This window comes from Elaeis guineensis, chromosome 3 (assembly GCF_000442705.2).
Source record: "Elaeis guineensis isolate ETL-2024a chromosome 3, EG11, whole genome shotgun sequence".
In the NCBI taxonomy this organism is placed as follows: domain Eukaryota; kingdom Viridiplantae; phylum Streptophyta; class Magnoliopsida; order Arecales; family Arecaceae; genus Elaeis; species Elaeis guineensis.
The window spans coordinates 100,367,372-100,392,828 of record NC_025995.2 but is presented as its reverse complement, the minus strand read 5'-3'; the positions used below and the strand labels follow the sequence as shown (position 1 = coordinate 100,392,828).

General features: G+C 34.7%; 1 protein-coding gene and 1 long non-coding RNA gene across 2 annotated transcripts; both read right to left on the bottom strand.

Annotated features, from left to right (window-relative positions):
- Positions 1 to 4,482: 4,482 nt before the first annotated feature.
- Positions 4,483 to 12,286, bottom strand: LOC140856550 (uncharacterized). The gene is made up of 10 exons (XR_012139806.1): positions 11,814 to 12,286; positions 10,008 to 10,126; positions 9,665 to 9,895; positions 9,378 to 9,571; positions 9,182 to 9,278; positions 9,007 to 9,108; positions 8,564 to 8,926; positions 6,199 to 6,345; positions 5,474 to 5,879; positions 4,483 to 4,730 (listed from the first exon to the last, which is right to left on the bottom strand). It is a non-coding gene; the product is annotated as an uncharacterized lncRNA (long non-coding RNA).
- Positions 12,287 to 13,642: 1,356 nt separating this feature from the next.
- LOC105041435 (cytochrome c oxidase subunit 12, mitochondrial) lies at positions 13,643 to 24,144 on the bottom strand. Its single transcript, XM_010918408.4, has 5 exons — positions 23,961 to 24,144; positions 18,571 to 18,804; positions 18,319 to 18,401; positions 18,150 to 18,231; positions 13,643 to 14,100 (listed from the first exon to the last, which is right to left on the bottom strand). The coding sequence occupies exons 1-5, from the start codon at positions 24,000 to 24,002 to the stop codon at positions 14,047 to 14,049; spliced, it is 495 nt and encodes a 164-aa protein (XP_010916710.1). The 5' UTR covers positions 24,003 to 24,144; the 3' UTR covers positions 13,643 to 14,046.
- Positions 24,145 to 25,457: the final 1,313 nt, after the last annotated feature.

Genomic DNA, 25,457 nt, shown 5'->3' with positions numbered 1-25,457 from the left:
AGTATTATGATTATTTTAAAAATTTTATGATTTTGATGATTTTTCATTCCGAGATTCTCTATTTTTTTGAGAATTTTTCTCTCCTTCTCTACCTTATTTGATAAGTAATTTTTAACTTTTTATGAATGTTATGCTTTCTTTTTGCTATTAATTAGGTGGCAAGATTTTTTACCTTCTTGAATTTATAGAAAGTTAGACCAGTGATAGGGGCTACAAAGCTGGCAACAGACTTATTAACACATCTATGATGGGAAAAGGATGGGTGGCAATATTCTTGGGATAGAGATGAACGGGAAAGGGGCATCATTAGAAATTTGGTAGGCTGTATATTTAGAATGGATTGTCAAAAGAAAGAATTTTTATTTTTAATTGGGATAAGACAACAGGTAGCCGTGCGATCATGTGATAGGAATTCACAAACTGGTCAACCATATAGATGGCCGGTTTGGCAAGTTAATATAATTATTTACTTGATTTGTCGGGAGGTTGAAGTGTCCCTACATATATTTATTTGTTTTCTTAATGGAGAGGGCGTATATGTTTGATAGTTGGATAGAGTTTGTACTCTATATCAAGAATTTTGGTGCCCACTATTTTTATTAATGAAGTTGTTTTTTTTATCAAAAAAAAAAAATCATGTTGATGGGCATGAAAAATATTATGAATTATGATAATGAACTATATTGGTAGGCATTCAACAAAGAGTTTTTGAAAAAAAAATCAAAATATAAATGGAGATGATAATAAAAATTGATTATAATCATATACTGCTATATGATTCTATAATCAGTTTTTTATCATAGGATAATCAATTTTTATAATCATTATAGCATTATCCATCAACGGCTATGTGATTATAATCATTATATAAAAATTGATAAAAAATAATAATACTATAATGATATTAAAAAAATATTTTATATTGATGGATATATTTGTAAATTTGACCATATTTCTATATATATTTACGTTCAATCAAACGTAGTAATATTTTTTCAATATCATTATTCGAAGTAATTTTTTTACTAATCAAATATAATAAAAATTATTTTTTTTTGTAATTATTTTTTTAGATAAATAATTTTAAAAAATTATTAGATTATTTCGTAATTTGATATATCCCAACCAAACAGGTCTTAAGTGGAAGTGATAATCCCAATCTCACTTGCACATATAATGCAACAGAAAAGTAATGGATATAATGTGGATGTCATGAGAAAAAACAGAGAAACAAGTCGGATAGGCTAAATTGTTGACTATAGGAAATTACTGCAATTAAAAAGTTCACTAAGAATATTTATTAATTATTAGAAAAACAGAATCTCACCAGAATCTTTTATTTTTTGTCCATTAAAATTTACCATCTACTCCGCTGGATGGAAATCCGAGCAATTCGTTTTGAGTTGGATGTAGGGACTACTTCACAAGCATGGTATGGACAATTTTTCTTTGGCATGCTAATATAGGCCTAGCATCAATTTTCATTTGGACTTAGATTATGTCTGATCTGACCTCGCCAAAATGGTTTGTCAGATTTATTATCTTTTTAATGAGTCCAATTTGGCTAACCCTGAACCGATCAACTAATAGGTTAGGCTAGGTCCAAAATCATGATATGGAATGTAATCGTAGTTGGGACATGGGGCACGTATGCCTCGGTCCAGACCTAGCCATTTGTATCTCTAGCAACATCCAATGAAATTGCAATGTTAGAAGCTTTTATGAAAGTCAACTAGTCTGGAAGGGAGGTTCACTAAGAAGGAACAAAAGGTACAAGAAATATCAATCAAAACCTCTAAATGAAAAGAAAAACACCAAAACAACAGCCTAGCACATCACAAAAACAAACAAGAGAAATTCTTTGTGCACCGCCAGCGGTATAGAAAATCTAATATGGAGCGTACCACTTCATTCTATTGGACAATATAGCCACTGCTTTTCAATACGTATTTAATATTCATAGTTCTACTTTTTCATTTAAAATTTTGAATGACGAAAATGCTCCTTTCCTTCCAAAAAAAAAATTGTGACATCTTATGCTGATATTATGGTATCCTACGTTGAAATTATTACTTTCTATACAGAATGTCATAATTTTTTCACAGAATATCATAAAAAGAGATGTAATTTTTTAATAATAAAAATATCCTTCTTTCTTTATAATATTCTGTGAAAAAATTATGATATCCTATAGAAAGTCATAATTTTAACGCAGAATGCCATGATATCAACACAGGATGTCATAATTTTTTCATCAGGAAAGGGACATTTTCGTCATTCAAAATTTCAAACGAAAAAATAGAACTGCGGACATTAAATAGACATTATATGCACGTTGAAAAATGGTAACCACGTGGTCCAATAGGATGAAGCGACGGACAGTGCACAAAGAATTTTGCATGCAAACAATAATATTTAATGGATGGCAAGCCAACTTTTCAAGAAAAAGAAAAGGATATATTTCGGTAAGATACTGCCATCAAATGATGCACTCTCAACTTCTTTCTTGCCATCTATTCTTGAATACATCGCCAAAATTATTAATTTTTCATTTTCACAATAATAAAAGGAAGAATGATGGTAAGATAATCAAAGATGTTTTCCATGGGGTTGTAGATAATTTTTTGTAGAGAAGAGTGTGTCCCCATGATGCAAAGCAGAATTCCCACCACTAAAATCCCAGTGACATCAAACAATTCCCAAATATTGTCCTTGCGGATCGGATCATCGGTATAAGATTAAAAAAAAAAAATTCTAGATATTTGTTACCTTTTTCTTTGAATGATATCCCAATTCCAATTATGATTTCATTAGATATCTTGCAACTCTCAGATGCTGCTTCTTCAAGAAGCCTTGAAAATTTCAGCAGGAGTAGCCATGATACCAAAAGAGACCCACTAAATGACACAAGGTAGCCAAAAAGGGACCGCTAATGCTATTAGCGTAGTGCTAATCAGCAAGAGAGTTCTAATAAGAAAACTTACGGAACTTCTGCTCTGAAAAGGAAGCCTTCCTTCTATAGCGTTCGCAACTGGTGTTACCACTGGTGCGAATTTGCCAAGTGGATTGATGAGAATGGTATAAATTGCTACCTTTGAATAAGGCTTCCCAACAGGAAGATTGCCGCTTGAGATTGTAGATCTTCTTCGCCACACGTTAGGAAGTAATTGAGAGTTTTAAGAGTATAGGATACTAACGAAAACCTGCATTGATAAATAAACAAAGGAAAATTTAAATATATGCTGTCTCATAACGAACAATTAATTAAGTTTGGGAAGAGTATTAATCAAAATTCATATTGACTGTTTCGTTTTATACCAATGGAAAGTCGGAAGGTTAGGGTGAACAATAGATCATCTAACATCTTAAAGGATATAATATATCTAGTCAAGAATATATTTTAGGTTGCGTTTGGTCCATCACCAGATAATGGTAATCTCCTGATAATCTAGATTAGTTGGACAAATTATCAGTAATGTTGATTATTGTGTTTGTTACGTACAGATAATATTATAGTAAAATTACTGAAAATCTTGATTGATATGTTTGGTATGACAATCAGATTATTGATAATATAACATGAAATTTTTAAAATATTTTTAAATCAAATTTATTAAAAATCATACCTCCTACACAAAATTTTCAATTTTTCAGAATAAAAAATATATATTATATATTATAATATATAATATATAATATATATTATATATAATATATATTAAATTATATTATATTATTGTATATAATATATTATTATATTATATTATATTATTATATATAATATATTTATTATATATAAATATATAATATAATATAATATTTTTTTTTTTTTTCTTTCCGCCCCCAGCAGTGGCATCTCTGGGTAGATTTTGTAGAATTTATGAGCTTAAATGCATTTATCAAGATAGATTTTGAATTTTTTTATAGGTCTGTCCTTTTGGTTCTCTAAATAATATCTTGAGTATCAACGTTAATTTCTTCACTGTATTCGGCTTTGTTGTTATTTGTCCTGTTCTGTGTAACCCTTCTACTCACATTTATTAAATTTCACATGTTTTTTTTTTTGGTAAACTATGGAGCCAGTGGCTGTGCATTAGAGAAAACTGAGAAAAGTACAACTGAGTGTGAGTAATTACACGCTCTGAGTATCAAAGAAACCAAAATCTCCTGCGAATAATAGACAAGGAGGAGGGAGGTCAAACAAAAGTATCCGATGAAAAGAAAAGAGTATTATGAACCAACAAACCATCAATGTAAAGAGATAAGGACAATAGCCCTTTAACACCAAAGTATCAGTTGATGATACGCTAGCTGGTATTTGTTGATGCCAGCACTGTGGTATGTGAGAATTTGGTAGTTCAAAATAGGCGCCAAAGTCTTCCAAGTTGAACACAAATATGAAGCAACAGCAGCACCTTGATGCATCACCAGAGACATAAATTGTTGAGATTGCAACATTCATGACTTGAGATACAAAACATATGTGAAGACCAATGCACATCAAATAAAAAATAAATTGAACTCTGTTCATATACAACTTCATGACTTGGAACCCCTGCAAAGATGCTATCAGGTACAATAACAGACACTTGTTCTTGCTCACAGATACTTGTTCGTTCTCCCAATGAAGTTGCATGCAAATAAAGACTTAAAGCAACATAAAAGCCGAGCCCTTTTAACCCATTTGAAATAAGCTGTAGAAGCTGCTGAAGTATGAGACATACAGAGACCTGCCATAGCCAAGCAAAATGTCGTTTAACCCATCTCACCCATTGGCCGGATGATCTGCAGCAGAAAATGGCGCAAGGACTGGCACACGATGACGTTGTGGCATATAAAGCCAAACACTGAACTTGAAGTCAGCAAAAGCAAATTGGAAAAAGTATAACCAATAACACTGAATACTCTGCAGTGTAGAATATGACACAATTGAAATGAGGCAAGTATAGCAAATAAAGAAAAACAAACAAAAATCAAACATTTGCCAAAAACATTTATAGTTTGTTGGAACAACTACACATCACAAAATTAAACATGTTCAAATCCAAAAATTATCAATTGACATGAGAATAGGTCCAAATACTCAAAAGTTTATCAATGTTCAAAATAACATAAAAATAACCGACTAAGTAGATGATAAACATAGTAACCATCCATAAGTTAACTAGTCCAAAATATCTAGACAAATAGGTAAAGAACCGTTTTCCTAGCATATAAAGTCATCGAAACGACAACCATCACTACTAAAGAAGCTACTATCATTCTCTAAAGCAAATATTGAGGCATGTTACTCATATTAAACTGAGCTTCTTCCACACATAACTTTTCCTCGCACTCATGGGCAATGAAAAGAAGTACTTCGAAGTATAGGGATCATGTGCAATGATCTCTCCTACTTCAACCATCTATGACTCATCTAGACCCAAATCCTTAATAGCAAGTAATCCTTCATAAACTTTTTGCTAAAACTCACTGCAAGCAGAGAGGTTCTTGAAGTAACTTGCTACGTCTCGAATGCCTTACTCCTACCCTCGCACAAAGTGCCAATATTGTTTACCGACTCAATTAAAGAGCCTATGAGAGCTTCCTCCGTATTAGCTTTCCTCTTTCTAGAGGTAGATTGGTTTTGGACTGAAGAGTTGCTCTGATCTTGTATATTGTTGACCGGTGGTTGGGGTGCTGGGCTATCACTCTCAAAGCCTTCATGACTTCCAAACTAGACCTCCTCATTGAGGTTGATAGTATCCACGAGAATGTCAGCAGCCGCATCTGTAGGATTTTCGATCTTCTGACCTGTTGCTCGATCTTTTTCAAATACGATCGAAAGACTTTTCCAATGAGAAAATGGCTTGTTCCGAAGATCAGCTGCAGTCGGATGACTTTGTCATAATACAAAAAAAAAAGAGCAATTCAATAAACTATATAATAAGCATCAAAATTGTAAGTACCACTTAACATTTTATTTATATATCTTAACCCACTGGTCCCATACTTCTTGCTCGCAAGTCACACAATACCTAGTTATCTCCCATCCAAATCCGGATGCCTGATACAACATATCATAAATAGCATTGTACTGTGCCTTCAACAGTTTATGCCTTCAATGAATATGCGGCTGAGCCTTAAGACCGTATCTAGGTGATTTTGCTTCCATCATTTTCTCAAGTTGCAATAGGAATCCAGGTTTGAAATTGTTACCTTTTTAAGCACTCCAGAAAGGGTCATTCTTCAAGTCAAGCATGCAATCGATTAGCAAAGCATTTTGCTCCATTGTCCATTGATGCTTTCTTCCTCGATTACTATTCTGAGTCCCTCTCTGACTTCCACTGGCATCCATATTCATATCTATTCAATCATAACAAGTTAAGATCGTATTGCAAATAATATCTATACAATGAAAATAGAAATTCCATAACATTACACAATTTTAAAGGACCAAAACAAGATTCCAATTACATGACATAAGTCTGCAACATTAAAGTTCAACAAAAATTATAAAATTAAATAAGTCTACAAAGACAAATACATTTAACACGCAAAGTTCAAATTACATAAATGATATCACTACACTTCAAGCTCTGGATTCATCCCACATTTCCTATGCTACATTATCTCTAAACTGATTCCAAGTATCTGAAGTCGCAACATGATCTATAAAATCTCCTTCAATGGCATTGTCTTCCAATGAATGACCTCCGACACCTTATTCTCAAATGGATTAACGGACATCTCTCTCCTAATATGATTATGGAGTAGAGCACAAGTAGAAACAATTCGTGCATGAATTTTTACAGGATAAAATAACCTCTCCCTGAGAATGGCCCATCTCATCTTAAGAAATCCAAAGCATCTCTCGATAACATTTCTAGCAAATGAATGCTTATAATTGTAGAACTCCTATAGTATTCTAGGTTGATGATTTTGTCTCCAATCATTTAAATGATATGGTTAACCTCTATATGGAGTTAAAAATCTTTCTCCATTTGTATATCCAGCATCACATAATTAATAGAAACCTATCATAAATAAAACTAGGTTAGAGAAACAAACACAATATCTATGTAATCCTAATATGTTTATTTACGAAATGAGTAAAACTATTACCTTGGGACACTTTTAAACCTGATATTGTATCTCTTAGCACTCTACCATCTACAGCTGATCCTTCCCACTAAGATAAAACATAGATGAATTACATATCTTGACTGCAAACTCCTAAAACATTCATAGCTATTTCACCTTTTCTTGTTCTATACTTAGACTTCTTAATATCATGGATAGTGCACCTAATATATCTTCCATCCAGGTGATTTTGTTTCCATCATGTTCCATCTAAAGCACCTAGACAATTCTAAAACAAAAAATATAATTAATATAATGCTTTTGTAAATTACAAAATAATATAAAAATTTTTCAACCAATATTAAAAGATACCTTAAATCACTTTCATCTATAGTCACACTACAATAGGATATTAGCGACGAAAAAAATTCATCGCTAATAATGAATTTTCATCGCTAATAGTTATTAGTGACGTAATTATTGTCACTAATATTTGATCATAAATAATAGCATCATTGATAATTTTTAATAATAAAAAAAATTTCATTGCCAATAATCAATATTACCGATGAAAAATTTTCATCGTTAAAAAAATTATTTTTTTTAAAAACTATTTACGATGAAAAATTTTAGTCATAAAAAAAGATAATTTATGACAAACTATTACGTCACTAATAAAAAAATAATTATTTACGATAAATATTATTCATCACTATTAATTTAATTAAAATTTTTTATAAAAATTAAATTTAAAAAAATATGAGCAACATAAATTTTTTATCATAAATATGATAACTTTTGATGTAAATTTTTATCGCTAATAAATTATCAATTATTCATGATGAAAATATTTTTATCGCTATTTATTTAATTAAAATTTTTTATAAAAATTAAAGTTTAAAAAAAATATTAGTGACGTAAATTTTTCATCATAAATAAAATAACTTTCAACATAAATTTTTATCGCTAATAATTAACAATGAAAATATTTCATCACTATTAATTTAATTAAAATTTTTTAAAAAAAATAAATTTAAAAAAATATTAGTGACATGTATTTTATGTCGTAAATATAGCAATTTTTGACGTTAATTTTTATCGATAATAAATTTTTAATTATTTATGATAAAAATTTTTTTATTGTTATTAATTTAATATAAAATTTTGATATTTTTAAATTTATTAAAAAATTATTTACGATCAATTTTTTATTACTAATATATTTTTAATAACTAATATTTCATCAAAAATAATTTTGTCACTAATAATTTACACATATTTTTTAAAAAATAATTTATGAATATATATATTTAATTTATATTTATAATATTTTTTATAAATAAAAAATAAAAAATAAAAATAAAAAAAATTATACAATAAATTCATAAATAAATTTTATCATTTTATTATATTAAATTAAAATTATAAAAAATTTAAAATAAAAATAAAAAGCTACATAAATAGACCGTCAAGTATCAGTATCTACAGAAGAAGAACGGACTGAAGAAGGAGAGCACTCGAATGAGCTCGAACTGGCCTATTGCTGCCTCATCAGCTACATCATTTGCTCTATCTATGCTATCCACTCCATCATGTAGATCTAGAGCTGCTGGTACTTGTTGATGCGTGCAGTCAACTCATCAGCTCGCTGCTCAGCCTACCCCTGCACTTCCACCACCCAAGCATCGCAAGCAGCATGGATGTCAGTCCTGGACGAGCATGAGGATAAGGGAGCAGTGATCCCATGCCTTAGACCCCTAACATAACAGGATCTCGTATCAAGTATCTGATCACAGATCTCATCATCTGTGGGTGCAGTCGAGTCCTCGGAGATTGGCTGAGATCTGATGTCTATCATACGATCCTGAAAATTAGAGTTATAACTATTTTAATTTTATACTAAAAATCAAATCATAAATAAAAAAAATAATTAGAAAAATTTACAAAAAGCTCCTGACTCTCCGTCGTCCACTCTCCTGACCGTTGCTGGTGGATCCGCTGGTAGATATCGATCCTACCAGTAAGCTCGCCACTCTCTACATCTCTCTGTAATTTAAAAATAATTAATTAAAAAAATTTTAAATAATTAAAGAGTTAAAATATACTAATTAGAAATTACTTATCATCTGCTCTATGTGATGAGCGAACGACTTCGAATCCCCACAATACGATACGGTCTGTCTCGTCTGATTCACGACGTTCTGGGCACATCTTCTCTGTACAGTTAGCAGTCAAATTAGTAGGTAACAAACTGAATTTAAGAATAAATGATTCAATCATTAAACTCTAAAAAAAAAAAAAATTGGATGTGTAACCTGATATGCCGGATCTTCATAATACCGGCATATGAGAGCCCAATCATCTATAGTGATGTTGTCATAGGGCCGCTACCGCGCTATCTCCACCCAATGATTCTGCATCATATGGTACCAATACTGATGGATGCGGTGGCGATTCTCCTTGAAATGCAAAGATAAATGAACATCCACAGCTCGTCTCACGCAATCCTCTTCAAAATCAATAATATCAAATACACTCTGCTAATAAGAAATATTAGAAGAATATCGTGCTAACTAAATATTCATAGTATAATTTATTTTACCTGTAACTGGGTGTAGAAAATTTCTGTCTGAGCCAGTACAACATGACGCCAATCGAAAAACATCACAGAGGCATAACTGCGGTATATGATGCGCAGCTCGGTCTGCCACGGCTCGCACCATCCCCTAATGGGCCTGGTGTAGTCGGGTGGTATCTCAATATGGAGATGTTGTTCTTAGAGCGAGGTTCTTCAATGGATCTCACCCTCGCTTCATTACTGATGGAGACTGGCCTGAAATAATAATAAATAAATCATTAGTATGATAGCTATTCAAATAAAAAAAATTAAATTTTTTATTATATAAAAAATATAATAATATCACTCGGATCCGCCTCACTAGGACCTGCCAGTGCAGAACTCTCTGGCACAGAGCTGGTGCAGCAGTAAAAATCGGTGAAGGCGCCTCAGCCTCTGGGGTAGATTGCGAACACAAACATCGTCATCTGTCTCTTGGTGTCATACCTACAATTCTTGACATATAAATGAATATAATATTGAATAATAATAACAAAAAATAAATTATATTCTAATAAATAGAATTATATCACATACCATTATTACAAGAGAAGATTGAATAAAGGATAATTCTGTCACAAAAATCTTCTTTTTTTATAGTGTCGATTGAATTTTCAGGCACATGCTCTGATTTTTTGAGTAATATCTCATGGCAAAAAAGAATAGAGTTCAATACAGTAAAATGCCTACTGATAGTCTCGCCACTCCTCATAAATTATCTTTTGATTACCCTATTTTTTGCATGATGAGCATATATATGTAAAAACATCGCAACCATCTCTTTTACACACATATTCTTCGTACTTGATAATGTCCCAACAGTTTTCAACATATCACATAATTTATGAAAATTTTTCCAATCCATATGCATATTCTCTACGCATGCTAAATCAAAATCAAAGATGATCCTTCTCAAACTAATCTCCCTGATAATTTGTCGATCATTCTCACTAACCCTTCTTCGCTTATTTTTTCTTTTAATGAACAAATAGGTACAATATGTTTCCAACAAATCATCCAATGAAATAAGGGCCGTATGGAGATTTATGAGCATTGCAATGATAGAGGCCGATCATACTTGCGACTCTTCCGACAATTCATCCATCCCACTAATACTGTCACAACACAGTTTTATGCATCTAAAGAATTAAGCAAACCACATAAAAATGAAAGATTAGCATGATATCATATCTATACAAGAAATTAATCTGTTTCCCCTTTTTCTTTTCAGATTTCTGACAACAAAAACATGTTTGGTAGTCACTATTTTTTTTCCTGATAATAGAAAGAAATAAAACTGTTTGGTAAAAGCAAAAGAAAAAATTCAAAGCAATTGTATTTTCTCTTCTATTCACTCATTCCTCTACTATAAGACCTACAATGAGCAATAAACATCATGTTTAACAAGTCTGGACTCAAAACTGGGATCTTGTTTCCAACTCTTCCCTTTATCGATCAACCAAATATAAATCATGATCATCTAAACCATGTGCAAAGACAGAAAAAAAACACCGGCCAACAAGTCTATCATTCTGAACCAATATGAAAGAAGGGGAGAGAGCAAATATCCCTTTAGAAAATAGCATCTACACATATTTCATAAGCCATGGATCAACATATCATGATCCATGAAAAACAGGTTCAGAAATCTAAAGATGTCAATCCACAGGTCATAATCTGAAAGCCCAGAATATGTAATAATCCACAAACAAAAATCATGTATGAAACACGTAAAACATTACAAACCAAAAACCGAGACTAAACAAAAGCAACCACAGTACAAAGCCTAGATCATAACCTCCAGCTGGACCCTTCCCTTGTGTTGTTTCTTGCGGGCACTCAAAGCATTAATTAATCACCATCAATATTGCAATCCACCACCACTCCACGGAAACGATAAGATAAAATATAGAGATACAAAATCCTTCACGCGCTCGCCGATCTCCTCCCCCCTCACCAGCTTCTCCTCACCCTCCCAGCTCCAGTTCTTCACCCAAATCCCAAGCCCACCCCTTGCCATGACCTCCGCATTCACCCTCTGGTCCCCAATCCTCGGCCATGCCAAGATCGGCACCCCGTGCAACGCTGCTACAAGGTGTTGAAAAATAATATTATTTCATTTTCTTTTTCTTACCTTGATCGAAGAGAGAGTCGGAGACTACTGAAAAAGTCATCGACGGCGTCGACGATGGAGTGGGAGTCCTCGTCGTCGGCGAGGGAGGAGCAGAATAGAGGGAAGAAGACCGACGGCCAGAATACAGGCGAAGGTAGGGTTTTAGATGAGGGTATTTTCGTAAAAAAAAAAATCTAGATTACCACTTTAGTGGTCATCCACGTAGATACCTCCCCCAAGGACAACGTGGATAGTTACTTTGCTAATAATCTGAATTATCAAACAATTCACGTTACCTTTCAAAATAAGATACCAAACAGCATAATATGGTGGGCTCAGATAATTTAAATATCGCATTACTGACAATCCACGGATTATCTCATACTAAACGCAACCTTAATGTTGAGCCCATATCTCATGCATGTATCGAAACTTGAATTTATGAATCGTCAAAATATATACATACAAAAATACATACATACATATACATATTCACACATACGTAGATACCTCCGGTATCTTCTAATAGACGTTGGAATGGGTCAAATGGACTTCCTTTTGAAACATCCTCTCACTGCTGGAAATGGAAATCACCATTTCCTTCAACAAATGCCAGCCTTCCTTATTCTCATCTCCCCCTACGAAGCAGTACAGACTTCCATCGCTAACAACCATTTCCCAAACATGGCCCTTCTTATCAAACTTCCCTCTCGCTCACACGATTCCTCCGTTCCATCCACATACAAGCAGAGGATTGCAGAGTTGACAGGAACAAAAAGAAGAATAGATGGCAGGTGGCTGCAAGGAGATGGTGGCGATGCTGACGGTGCTGGTGGTGTTATCGACGCTGGTGGTTGGAAGTTGGGGCGTGCCAAGGGAATGGTGCTACTGCCAGTGCATGCATGAGCAGTGCATGATCCTGCCTGACGCCAACCTTGTGGACTGTGGCAATCAGTGCGATAGCGCCTGCCGTGCTGGACGCAACCCCGGACGCAGCGGCCCCGAAGACTTTTGCGACATGTGACCTCCTGCGTGCGCCTCGAACCTTGGGGATCCAGCGGCGCGGTGATGGAGCTGCTATTTTTTCATTCTTCTTCTTTGATGTAAATAATCCAAGATTTTTGTGCAAATAAGGTTGTAGCTAACCTCAGTCCGGCCATATTTGTTTAAGACTCAATTTCTATGCATCACTGACAAAAGTACCTTATAGCGTGCTTGTTTTTGGTAAGGTTGCCTAAATTATGAGAAGCAAAAAAAAAAAACCGAAAACTCATACATGTTGCATCATGATTGTTCCTCAGTACAAAAAGGGAAACATAATTCTTCTTTTCTTTTTTTCTTTTTTTTTTTTTGTTTTTGTCCTTCTGAGGAAGGCAGGTAAAGCCAATTAATATACATTGAGATCATGAACCATGATGAACATAGGAACCGGCCCTTCATATAAATACGAAGATACTTTACTAGCTCAACCTTCGGGCAGCCTCATATATTACTTTTCTCTCAACAATTGAATGCCAAATTCATCTAGAGTACAATTTGAAAATCAAGGTGAAAGCAGACAACCTGGTTGCAGCCACAACATTGGCCAGGTGCACGAGACAGCCATAGACATGCACACAGGAAAAAAGAAAAAAAAAAAAAAAAAAAAACTAGCGAGAGCACCGGTCCTCGCAAGTTAGGGATTGATGCGATAAATCGGACCGCATGGATGATGACGAATGGGCCCTTTGCACCATCCCACCAATGCACAGGAAATGGAATTAGGATGGAAGTGGTACAGTAAGGCTTAAAAAAATACAGATACATCCCCGCAGAACGCAAATCACACAGCACAGAGCATTCTCAAAAGAGAAGCGTGAAGGGATCCACGAAGGAGATGCCCCTTTTCAATATCAAATCTCAATATTCTGAGGAGCATTTGTAAATCCTCAAATTGTATCTGACAACGCATCAGATTAATAATTTGAAACAAGGAGCTAACAATAAGCAATTATTCAAATGTCAACGATTTCTAGCTGTTACAAACTGCAACATGTTACCGAACTCGCTAGTTCAGTCAAATATTTTGGTGAAAAAGCAGTGCATCTAGAAGCAGATACATCCGTCTGCGTTAAACCTTGGACTTTAGAACAAGCCAAAATTTTTATTCATTATCATTTTCTGAATTCTTCTGACTTCTCTCAATACAGAGATGGATGTTCCAGTTTTCAGAATCTCAAAAGTGAATTTACCGAGATTTGTTTGCACGGGTTATCTATAAGGGACCAGGAAAGGTCCCATTTTCTCGTTGCTCGTTCCATCGCTCAATCTGCAAACATGAATGTATATGTTAATTAAACAGTAAAATAGATTTTTTTTTTTTCCTGAGGCATTAAAAACAGGATCATAACAGACAAACATTCCAGGTTTATTCTCTGCATATAGAAGGGGTTGAAGTGACCTAGATCTTAATTAATCTAACGGAGGTTCTACTTATGAGATGGTGGAATCAACGGTATCAACCTACCAGCATAGAATTGACAGAATCACAAAATAATTCGGGAACGAAATATTAAGATGGCATCAGATTTCCCCAATTAGCATACATGCTATCAGCCTGCGTTTTAAGTGCTTTACTGTTGTACTGGGCAATATGGGGTTTATCATACAGACCCAGTAGGGCATTGATATTACTATGGGGTTTGATAAGCCCATGTACCAACATATGGTACACTACTAGTTCCAAGAACACACCATGTATTAGTATGAGGGTGTATTGTACCATTCCAGTACTTACAATATGGACCTTGGTATCTAACTTCCATTATGGGTTCCTACTGAGACAAAACACAGCTATCAACTCCAATGATTACATAGTAATGCTTGAAACATAACTTCACAATGATCTTAAAAAAATGCAGCCTTTATGGAAAGTACTTATTTGACGTTTCAAATACAAGGCATTTCAAATTTGTTTACCATCATATTTGACAAGTCAAATCTTTATTCCAAAAATAATAATGCAATTGGTGAGTCTAGTTGTGTAAAGAAAGGAATGAGCTCTAAGATAGATTTTTCAGAGTCAGACACAGGAAGACCATGAACTCTAATTCCACCAATAAAACTGGCTATATATGGCTGAGGCGGTTTGTTTGAGTACCCTGGTGGACATGTATATCATGAACTATTCGTGAAAACTTGTCCAGGAGGTGTGCTTATTATTGCAAAACTTGTGTGCAGCCCATTGGACCTATTGTTGGGGAAGGCTACCCTTCTTCTTTAGCCCACTTGAGCTTATGGGCTGAACTATCAAAAGGCAAAAATGAAGAAGCAGAAGGAAACAACAAGCTAGAACCCTATAATAACCAATAAGCCCGAGGATCTATGGTTGCGATACAATTATTTCAGAAAAAAAAAAATCATATTTCAATTACCGAGGGATCACTAATAAGATCTTATGGGAAAGGTAAGGGGTTATTGTGTGACGGGCTAAAAAGCATCTGTAAAATTTACAAGCTCCTCTCGTCAAATGCAACTATTTCTCTTGCTATGGTTTTGCCAAAGCACGGCCGAACTGGGCCTTGTTGGTTTGGGTAGTTGTTAGGCTATCCAAGGATTTGGAGCTCAAATCCTCTCTATGGTTTTGCCAAAGCATGCTTTATATGGTTGCATGCATCCTTCCCAATCTAGCAAATTTACTGTCATCCAACCATATCCAATAAAACTACTCAGGAGTACCCTGTACAACCATGGAAAAGGAACATGCGGTCATTCTAGACATGAAAATGAACAAGATTTACCTCACCTCGTGACAACATGACACATATTAGGGTGCTGCAGATGATTCTTATTTTGAGAGTAATCCCAAGTGGGGTGTTTTCTTCCAGTAACCAGACAAACAAGGATATTCCCTCTCAAAGGTGCACTACTATCTGTCAAGAGGGAAATCTTTGAGGAGCTGCTGAAAACAATATTCTGGGACAAGAATCGAGGAACTTCATGGTTGAACTGATGCATATTATATTTTTAACAGAAATGACAAAAGCACCTCGTCAGTTAAATAAGACATCTCTTATTAAATACTACATTCTGGATCACTTAGAACCCAAAATTTTACAGATGTCTGAAGCAATACATCTGTAAGCTAGCCAATATGCAAAGTGAAGGAAACATTTTCTTGGGAATGTTTCCTTTTTAAAAAAATAATAATGTCATATGCAGTCTATCTAACCCTATTCATGCAGCCCACCAAGCACTAACATCCTGTAAAAATCCATACTCTATCATCATCTTTCCAACCAGCTAAAAAATTGTAGTTACTTTTCTAAGCATGTCTACCTGACCTTATCAACTTATACTCCCTACATTTGTGATATTGACTTCATGGAGATAGTCTTCCTCTTCAAATCTGAGGAAGCTTCCATCGTTGTTTCAATAAGTAAAAAACATATGTAGGTAGTCAAGGCATCAGCAAGCAACATGCAGCCACTTAAGTGGGTGCACAGGCGGGTTACGAATAAATTTATTCACTAGCTTATAACCCCATGCAATGCATAAGATGCGATTTTTTTAAAATAATAATTGATTTTATTTATCTTGTGAAGATCTGACCTGAGGGAGATTGGAGGGGGAAGCCCAACATTGGTGATGATAGGGAGGAAGATGACAGTGGAAACGGCGGGAGGTGCCAACTAGGAGAGCAGAGAGGAGGTGGGCGTCCGCGAGGGCTCGGAAAGGTTCAAGAGGCTCTGCCAATGCGAATGCCTCTGTTTTAATATATATATATATATATATATATATATATATATATATATATATATATATATTAGAGATTAGATTAGATTGGATTAAGCTCTCAAAACCCCAAGGGACCAACTCCTTCTCACCGCCATGAAACCCTAATGCACCACGTCCAACCTTCGTCGGATCATAAATCACTATCTCGTCCTCTTCTTCACAACGAAAGCCTAACTCCACACCTCCGACCATGGCCGGGTCATAAGCATAAGAAGATACCCCAATGCTCGGCTCCTCACACGGGCTTGAGTCCATGAAAGCAATGATTGGTGGGTTATCGCCGGAATGAACAAGAAGGATCGAGCGGCCGGCATCATCACTACCGCTAATCTCCTAGGGGGAGGTCAAGTAGGCATAACCGAAGGCATTTCCCCTTCCCTGTGGCTGACCAAATCTATTCTTCTCCCCGCGGCTGCTTCGAAAGCTTCCATCACTTGCAGAAGTCAAAGAAAGTAAAGGAGAGGAGCCCGTGAAGTGCCGAGTGGAGATGGATCGGCCACAGGAAAATAGAGGGCAGATTGCATTGCCTCCCGTGGCTCAATCGCCATGGGGCTGGTTCTTGCCGGACTTCCATCTTCCACCGCCCATGGCATGTTTTGTCTCCCATGGAAGACGGTAAATGGAGATGGGATGGAGGTGTGCTTCAAGGGCAACAGAGACGGTGCATGGGTTGGACACGTGGCGGACGAAGGCTCTGCCAATGCAGATGCCTCATTTTAAAATATATACACATATATTAGATAACAAAAATAAAAATATAAGAAAAAGGCTTGGGCTATGACTAACCTCTTAGCCAAATATCCTATAAATGATAATGTGTGCCAATAGCCACTTGTCATTTCTTGGCAAGGTTTTCTTAGAAAGGCTACGCTAACCAGTTTGTCAAATCTTTAGATATGATGCACAAGTTGAAGGTTAGGCCCAAGTTATTTGTAACCTAGGACAAAACAAATTAGATAACACGCCGTAGAAACCTGCACAAACACTGAGAGCAGAGGGATTGATAACAACAACTTGATAAGTGCCAACCTTGCAGAGAAAGATGTATTGACATCTGAGATGATAAATTTTGTTTACTTTTCTACAAGTCCTTAAGTAGAGCGGGCTGGGAATGCTTTAAGGATCCAAATAGATAACAAAAAGAGTCTAGCAAAAAAATCATCATATAGCCACAGGGTACAAGATTGTCGTCCGTGATTCTATGTGTGAATGTGCAATTCCACATTACCAACATAAGCACCTATGAGTAACCAAGAGATTATGCATCACAAAAAACACACTAAATGGTTTCTACAACTGTGAAAATGCATGGACATGAGGTTCCCTTTAAACAAACGTTTACAATAATATTACAAGCATGAATAAATTGTTTGGACAAACTGCAAGTGTTCATTCACATGTTAATTAGACAGGCTTTTATATTAACAGAACATTGGAGCATTGGGACAAATTCATGTAGAAACTGAATAATTTTATACTTATCTTAAAAGATCGGGTCTTGGAAAGCTAACAAATAGTACTTGAACATTGCATGTGCTTTAGAAATGTGTCAACACAAAAGGAAGAAAAAAAAATGCATACCCATTCACTTGGACAAAGTGAGCGATAATATTTTGCAAATTTCTCACACTCAGGAGCTCCCTCCCCTTTTGCAGCTACGCACCTGAATCCACATGTTATCACAAGTCATTAGTGATATCAATGTTACTACAGGAACACAAATGTTATGATTGAGATAGTCTGGTCATACTTGTGATATTCAATATAGCGAGTAAAGCAATGCCTTGTTTGATTGGTTGTTGGAAAACGGAAATCTGCTGGGGCCGTTTCAAGCTGTAAAGCAACCATACTTATAAATTAGAATTTGCAACCATTCTTATAAATTAGAATTTGCAACCATAATTATGAATTAGAATTTACAAAAATGATATTGAAATTCCTGTATGCATCAAGAAATATTTGAACCCTCAGTTTACATGTTTTAGTCATTGAAGAATCAAACCTTTATCACTGGTTTCTCTTCAGCAGCTTCTTGTGATTCTGTCTCTTCTTGCTCAGGAGCTCCACTGTTTTCCTCTGCAACAGGATTAGTATCATCTGCAACAGGGGTCTCATCAGTCTTCTCCGTGACAACTTCCTCGGCAGTGACATCAGCAGGCTTCTCATCCCCTGCTGTTTTCTCGACAGGGACCTCACTCTGATCTGACTTGTCCTCTTTGTCCTGGAGTGACCATTGCTGCATGCAATTGGATTTAGAATAAACGGTTGATATGAAACCCAACTGAACATGACTTATGGGGCAAAGAAGGAAATAAAATGGAGTAATTCATCCTCTCCAAAGTTTTGAGAGACCGCAAGCTCTGAAATAAATGACTATAGAAACATTTACTGTAGGCTCTATGTGACTAGTCATTCTAGGATTAAAATACAATTTTACCATCCTAAAAAATATATGGGCATACTTAAAAATTTAGTCCTTCTATTAACATTGTGAATAGATCAGCTTTTGGCCTACTAATTATTAGCAGTAACAGACATGTAATTGATCAATATTCCAGTAAACAGTCCCAAAGACATGAATACAATGAGTTACTAGAATGGGTCTGATCCTTGCTAAAATTATAACATTAGTACAATCTAAGTACATTATGCAACAGATTGACACAATACAATATAAAACAACAAACCATAAAACAATATATTGACTCATATGTTTTGGCTTTCAACTAATGTCTAGAATGCCTTTCATATGATAGTAATGCTTAACTGTTTAAACTTCTGCTTGACACAGTTAACCATATAAATAAGACTAGAACTGAGAAGCTTCCACACAGTTCTCTTTTGGTAGTACAGAGTACTGGTATTTGAGTCCAGGAAGTCCAACACTAATGCACCAAACTTGTAGATGCTTCCTGTTATTATTAGATTAAAACAAATGTGATCTTGTCTAACAAACTAACCTAGCAACTGTCATTCTCTGGTCAAATCACCAAAATGCTCTCTCATGTCTAGCAACAAGATAGCAAGATTACTATGGACCCATATAAAGCATCTAATACTTTCAAAAAAAAAAAATCTATTTTTCCAAAGAAACAATCACTTAGCAAATATTTTACATTCAAAATTAAAAAATATTGCATGGACATGAAGCATTATGCAATTGCATGTTGTTGATGTACTTTTGTGTACAAAAGTTCCTTTCCTCAAAACCTAGCATTACTTTTGTAATCCTAACGTGGTATACGAAGTGCAGTTATTCTTGTTGGCAATATTATGGCCACTTGAACTATTTATGTCATAAAATTTGTCTACAGAATTAAAAAAAAAAATGCTTGTATACTTTAAAAATGACAATGTAAATGCAGTTTAATTGTCTTTATGTCTCTATCTATGTCCTTCTGTGCTAGTGCTAGTATTCAGGATAGGAAGTGATGACAGTATATTTTTTTGTTTTTGGGTTTGCTACAAGATTAAGTATTATTCTCATAAACATTGATGGAGACCAAACAATGGAACAATATGTATATCTTAATATCACCTGATCATTATTCTAACAATGTAAAAAGTTCTTATGAACTGAAGGTAGGTTTGTTTTGTTCAGGGTTTCAAGTATTGTTCCATATCGGATAGATAAGTTATATGTATGAACTATTGCTTTTTGGCAAATTTTGAAATGAAAAAGATTTAAGAAATCATGTGTTCAGGCTGTAACAAATTGTGTGAATTAATATTAAACTACACGGCACTGGTCAACCAAAACACATGTTGACATAGGTCAATAAGAACGTAGTTAACAAGTATTGTTTCTTTCAAGATGCTTAAAAGTGAGCCATTTTTACTTCCCAAATAATTCCCACTGTTGTTTCACCATATACTAATATCCAAATAAAGTTGACTGAAGGGGGGCAGCGATGAGATCCAGTATTATGGAGCAACACAATTCCAATTTTCGGACTGAAATGCAGAGAAACTCTTTTTTTTTTTTTGACAGACAGCTCATAATTCCATAAATTCTTTAAAAAACCATGGATAATTGCTGGAATCAAACCAATGGTGAAGTGATGGCAAAATCAGCCTAAACATTAATATTGTCTGAACTTTATAATCTTGTTGGTTTGTCTATAACCCAATCTTAAGTTAGCTGTATAATATATATCCTAGAAAGCATTATGAATCAAATTACCTGGAATTCTACTTTGTACCTTGTGCTTTGATCTGATGTTATCAAAGGTGCACCAGGCACTTGTTTAGAGTTGAGGCAAAGGCATGCCAGAGCACCTCAGTATTCCATATGTGAGGCAGGTTTACTAAGGCGATGCCTAGGACAAAAGCAAGAGGCATTCGAGCAAGTGCCTGTCCAATGTCCAACACTATTCTCATTGTCCCTCTCTTACCTACTCTGTTAGAGCTTTTTGGGCTTTACTATGAGAGTCAGTATGGTTGATTCAAACTATTATTTGACAAAAGTAACTGTAAGATGTTCCCATGTTTGTTTTTAGTTCATTATTTTTCTGTTTAAAAACATCAAACATGTCACAAGAAGTGGTATTCTGCTGCCATGTTTAACCATTGGACATTTAAACACTGGAGCTACTTTAGCATGTCCAATGGTTTATTTCTGCTACAGTTTACTTAAAAACATGTTACGAAAAGTGGTACTACCATTTGATGTCCTGAAAGATAAGGAGCATGTTTGTGTTCAAGATGATCACAGTTTACAACCTTGAAACCTAAATGATTAATTCTATGATGTTGTTGTTGTTCTTACATCCAAATAGTATTTAATCTAATGCAACTATCGAACTTATCTTAAATTAGCATGTTGCTTTCTTCTGGACAGTGCCCTTTTGGTGCCAAGCACCCTCCCCATTCCTTATGGGCGATAGCGAATTTCTTTTGTTTTATTCAATACAAAATAATGGTTTAGGTTGCTTGTCTATGATCTAAGAATATTAATATTTTATATCAACATTGTTACACATGTCTTTATACATGGTTTAAATGCATAGAATGTCTACCATCAGCATGAAGTTACCCATAATAGCATAATGCACAAATAAGAAAATAAGGTTGAGCAAATAACCGAAACCCGAAGAAACCCACCCATTCCGACTCAATAAACATCGGTTTCGATCGGTTGAAAGACATAAATTGGGTGGAATCAGATCGGGGTCTGTAAAAAATCAATTATTTACGGTCGGATTCGGTTCCTACACTTTTAACCTATATGAAACTGAACCCAACCTATGTAATATTTCACAAACTCACTTTCATTTTGAGACGGCGTCGTTTAGACTTCAATACTTCATTTTAAAAAACACCGTGTCATTCATTTGGATTCATGAGAATATTAATGTTGAATTGTTAATGGAAGCACATCAATTTGAGATAATTCTAAAGTAAAAGCTTTCAGATGTAGTTGTTTTCAGATGAGTAAATCTTTTTTTTTTTTTCTGTTTTGTTTTGTACAGGTTCAAAAATAAGCCCAAAATTTATAACTTATAATGTTTAGACCTTTTTTGGATTAAATTAATAAAAAAAAAAAGCAAATAAGCTTAAGTGGACCAACATTGAACTTAAAATCAATATTAGATCAACATTGAAGCCCAAACCGATACAAGCCATCCGAACCCGCTACAAACTATTTACTTCGGTTTCAAACGGTTTATACATGATAAACAGTCGGCAATAGATTGAATTTTCTTTAACCTGATTGAATTCGATCAGGTGAAATTTTTTTCTCAACCCGACCAAACCCGACCCGTGCTCAACCCTATAAGAAAAGGAAATGGATTTCCTTAGCATCACATTGCATGTCTTTTTAGGCTTTGCAGACAGATTTGTGTATCCTTCATGTTACCATGTCATCATTTGGTGGCACCATATCGCATCAGACAACAGAACCTAACTGGGATTGACAATTGATAACGATACTTGAACCTTAATTTACAGGACAGATAATCAAGAAGTAGGGTGCATATGTGATATAGCAGGCTTAATTGATCAAAGGCATTCCTTCATTAAAGGGTAGCATGGTATCTGTATACTTTAAGTCACCATGTCATCATTTTATGGCTATGTATAGTACCATACAAAGAAACCAACTGGGATTGACCACTGCAAATGATACTTCGAACCTTGATTTACAGAATAGATAACCAAGAAATGGAATGCATATGTGATATAACAGGCTTGAGTAATCACAGACCATCCTTATATTATCAAGTAGCATGGGATGGTACACGGCTGGAAAAAATCACCTTTCAATAAAACTATATAGAAATTTAGAGGTATTCAACGAGGACTAGTGAACTCAGAATGCCTGATAACATATACCAAAATGAAAATCACTTCAAACATCTCTAGAGGACTCAATTCAACATAACCTTGATAGTAAGGACATGAATCTGCATATGTTAGAAAACAAAGACACCCAGATTTTCCAGTAAGGCTTGCAAGATATGAAACAAAACTCTTCAATGAAGAAAACTACTATATTGAAAAGAAAAATATGGGAAAAGAAAGAAAGATGACGAAATAGACCATAAGTAAACTGCTGGACCAAAAAAAAAAAAAAACATGATACACCCGTTCTCTTTTGAAGAGAAGACTCGGCATGAAGGACTAACCAACTTTCATTAAGAAAAATGAAAGATACAACTTTAAAAAATAACACTCACCATATTGGGATTTATAGGCTTTTTTTTCACAAAGTAGATAAATAATATAAAAAAAAATACAGATTCGTCCTATATCAATTAAGTGGATTGAGAATTTTTTTTAAAAAAAATCCACCTGTCTCATGCATTTTCGTTTCTCCATTCCAAAACTTTTCCTTTTTATTCCTTTATCTCAATATTACTTTATTTATGGCTATAAGTTCACTAAGAACACAAGGAAACTAATATCCAAAAATCACCCACATAAAACTGCATTTAAATTCGCATACCTAGATAACCACCGAAATCAACATTTTGATAAACACAAACATACATCAACTGATTAGATCATCTTGTCCTCAACAGTCAGTCAATTACAGTAGCATAAATCTATTCATAACTTCTTTCTTCCAATCGGATCTAGAATTAAATTCTCTGTTTCAATACCTCACCAATAAAAAACTCATTAATGGATTCTGTAATGACACAACGATTAATTTCGCATGAATCTTTCCCCGAATCTACTGATCTTTTCAGTGGGATCTAGCATAGCAAGAAATGAACTAAAATTCATATATCAAATCATCAGATCTACAAGAAAAGAGGCAGATCCATCACAGGTGAAAACAGAGGGAGATCAAATGCAGAATAAGGAGAGCATCGCCTGCATCATCTCAAGAGTACTGATCAATTGAAAGAAATCCATGGAGCGAAGAGAAAGAGTGGTGATTACCTCGGCAAGGCTGGGGTTTTTCTCCTGGGCGGCTTCCGCCATGACCGTCGATTTCTCGCTCTCCGAAGTCAGAGGCTCCAAGAAGGCGGCGTTTTTTCACAAGCGAAGAAGAGGAAGAGGAGAGAGAGGGTTTGGGATCCAAAAAGAAGTTTTAATGATGGCGAGAAGCACCTCATCGCTTCCAACGGCCCAATTGGATGGGCTTCTCTCAGCCAACCGCCCTTCCAAGTGGTGGTCGGGTTCGGACCATTTAGATCGAGTCTCTTTTGCATTTCGACTGAGCCTAGGCTCGATGGCAGTGAGTTCATACGCAATCACCATGAAGTCAATAATTGAATCTAGATCTCTAATACAACTTTATCAATAAATTAAAATAGCATCTATACATAATATGAGAATCAAAGCTAACATTTATTAAATATGAATGTCAAAATTAAGAGCAATGATAGCAAAGATGCGACAAAGTTAGTTGACATTTCTGTGATAGATGAAAATAGATCATGACACTCTCCTTCTCCTTCTCCTTCTCAAGGCTCCGCTGACAGGCTCCAATAATATCTACATTAGTTATTCAAATTGATTTACAATTGTACTTAAAGATTCATCTCATTCATAAATAATAATAGGATAAGATATGTACCTTCCATCGAGTTTTGCGGCAAGCAAAAATATAGGATAACAAAAAAAAAAAAAAGAGAGGGAGGGAGTGATCGAGAAAGTTGTTAGCTCATTTAATTATCATCACATATTTTGTATCATGAATAAGTTCATTCTATAAGAATTAGAATAATATTATTTTATTTGTAATGGATCTCTCATTGTTCTACAAATATTTTTGCAATTTTTCTTCAAGATCCCAGAGATTCAACTGGCTAGCCAAACTACATTTCTCTTTCTGCCTTTTTCCTCTTTTGAGGAATATCAAGCAACCCTAGGTTTTTTTTTTTCTAATATTGTATTTTGTGCTTGCTTTCACCTTAATTTCTTTACCTTTGATGTTGGGCAATTTTGCAAAAAAAAAAAAAAAAAAAAATCACTTTCTTCAAACCAGCAAATTAGTTCACTTTATTTCCTTTAGAAACATCTTTAATTTTTTCTACTTTCAATAGAGTTGGATCATATAACTTTTAAAATCTAGCATTCCTGCAAACCAACTAATGGATTTCTTGATTATAAGGTATAAACTATTCCATTTAAGCTTTCATATTTTTCTGTTTTTTTTTCTTCAAATCCTACCAAAATTTCAACTCTCTGTTTTTGGAAAAGTTGTGAATAAGAACACTTGGAACATGAGAATTACGAGTGGTTGGGTCAAAATCTCACCATAACGTGGACATGATAACCAAACGCTGAGGCTTATTTTGTCACTTACAATGATCAAGCAGAGTTGGATAACCATTTACAGCTAATTCTGAACTTACATCAACTATTTTTCTCAAAAGAATAAGAAAAGAAAAAAAAAAAACAAAACAAAAAAAAAAACAGCGATAAAAAGGG

Excerpts from the sequence above, each read along its gene's own strand:
- LOC105041435 (XM_010918408.4), bottom strand. The coding sequence starts at position 24,002 with ATGGCGGAAGCCGCCCAGGAGAAAAACCCCAGCCTTGCCGAG. Across the intron at positions 18,402-18,570 it reads AAGAGAAACCAGTGATAAAG|CTTGAAACGGCCCCAGCAGA; the intron begins GTTTGATTCTTC and ends GTTGCTTTACAG. Across the intron at positions 14,101-18,149 it reads CACTTTGTCCAAGTGAATGG|ATTGAGCGATGGAACGAGCA; the intron begins GTATGCATTTTT and ends TCATGTTTGCAG.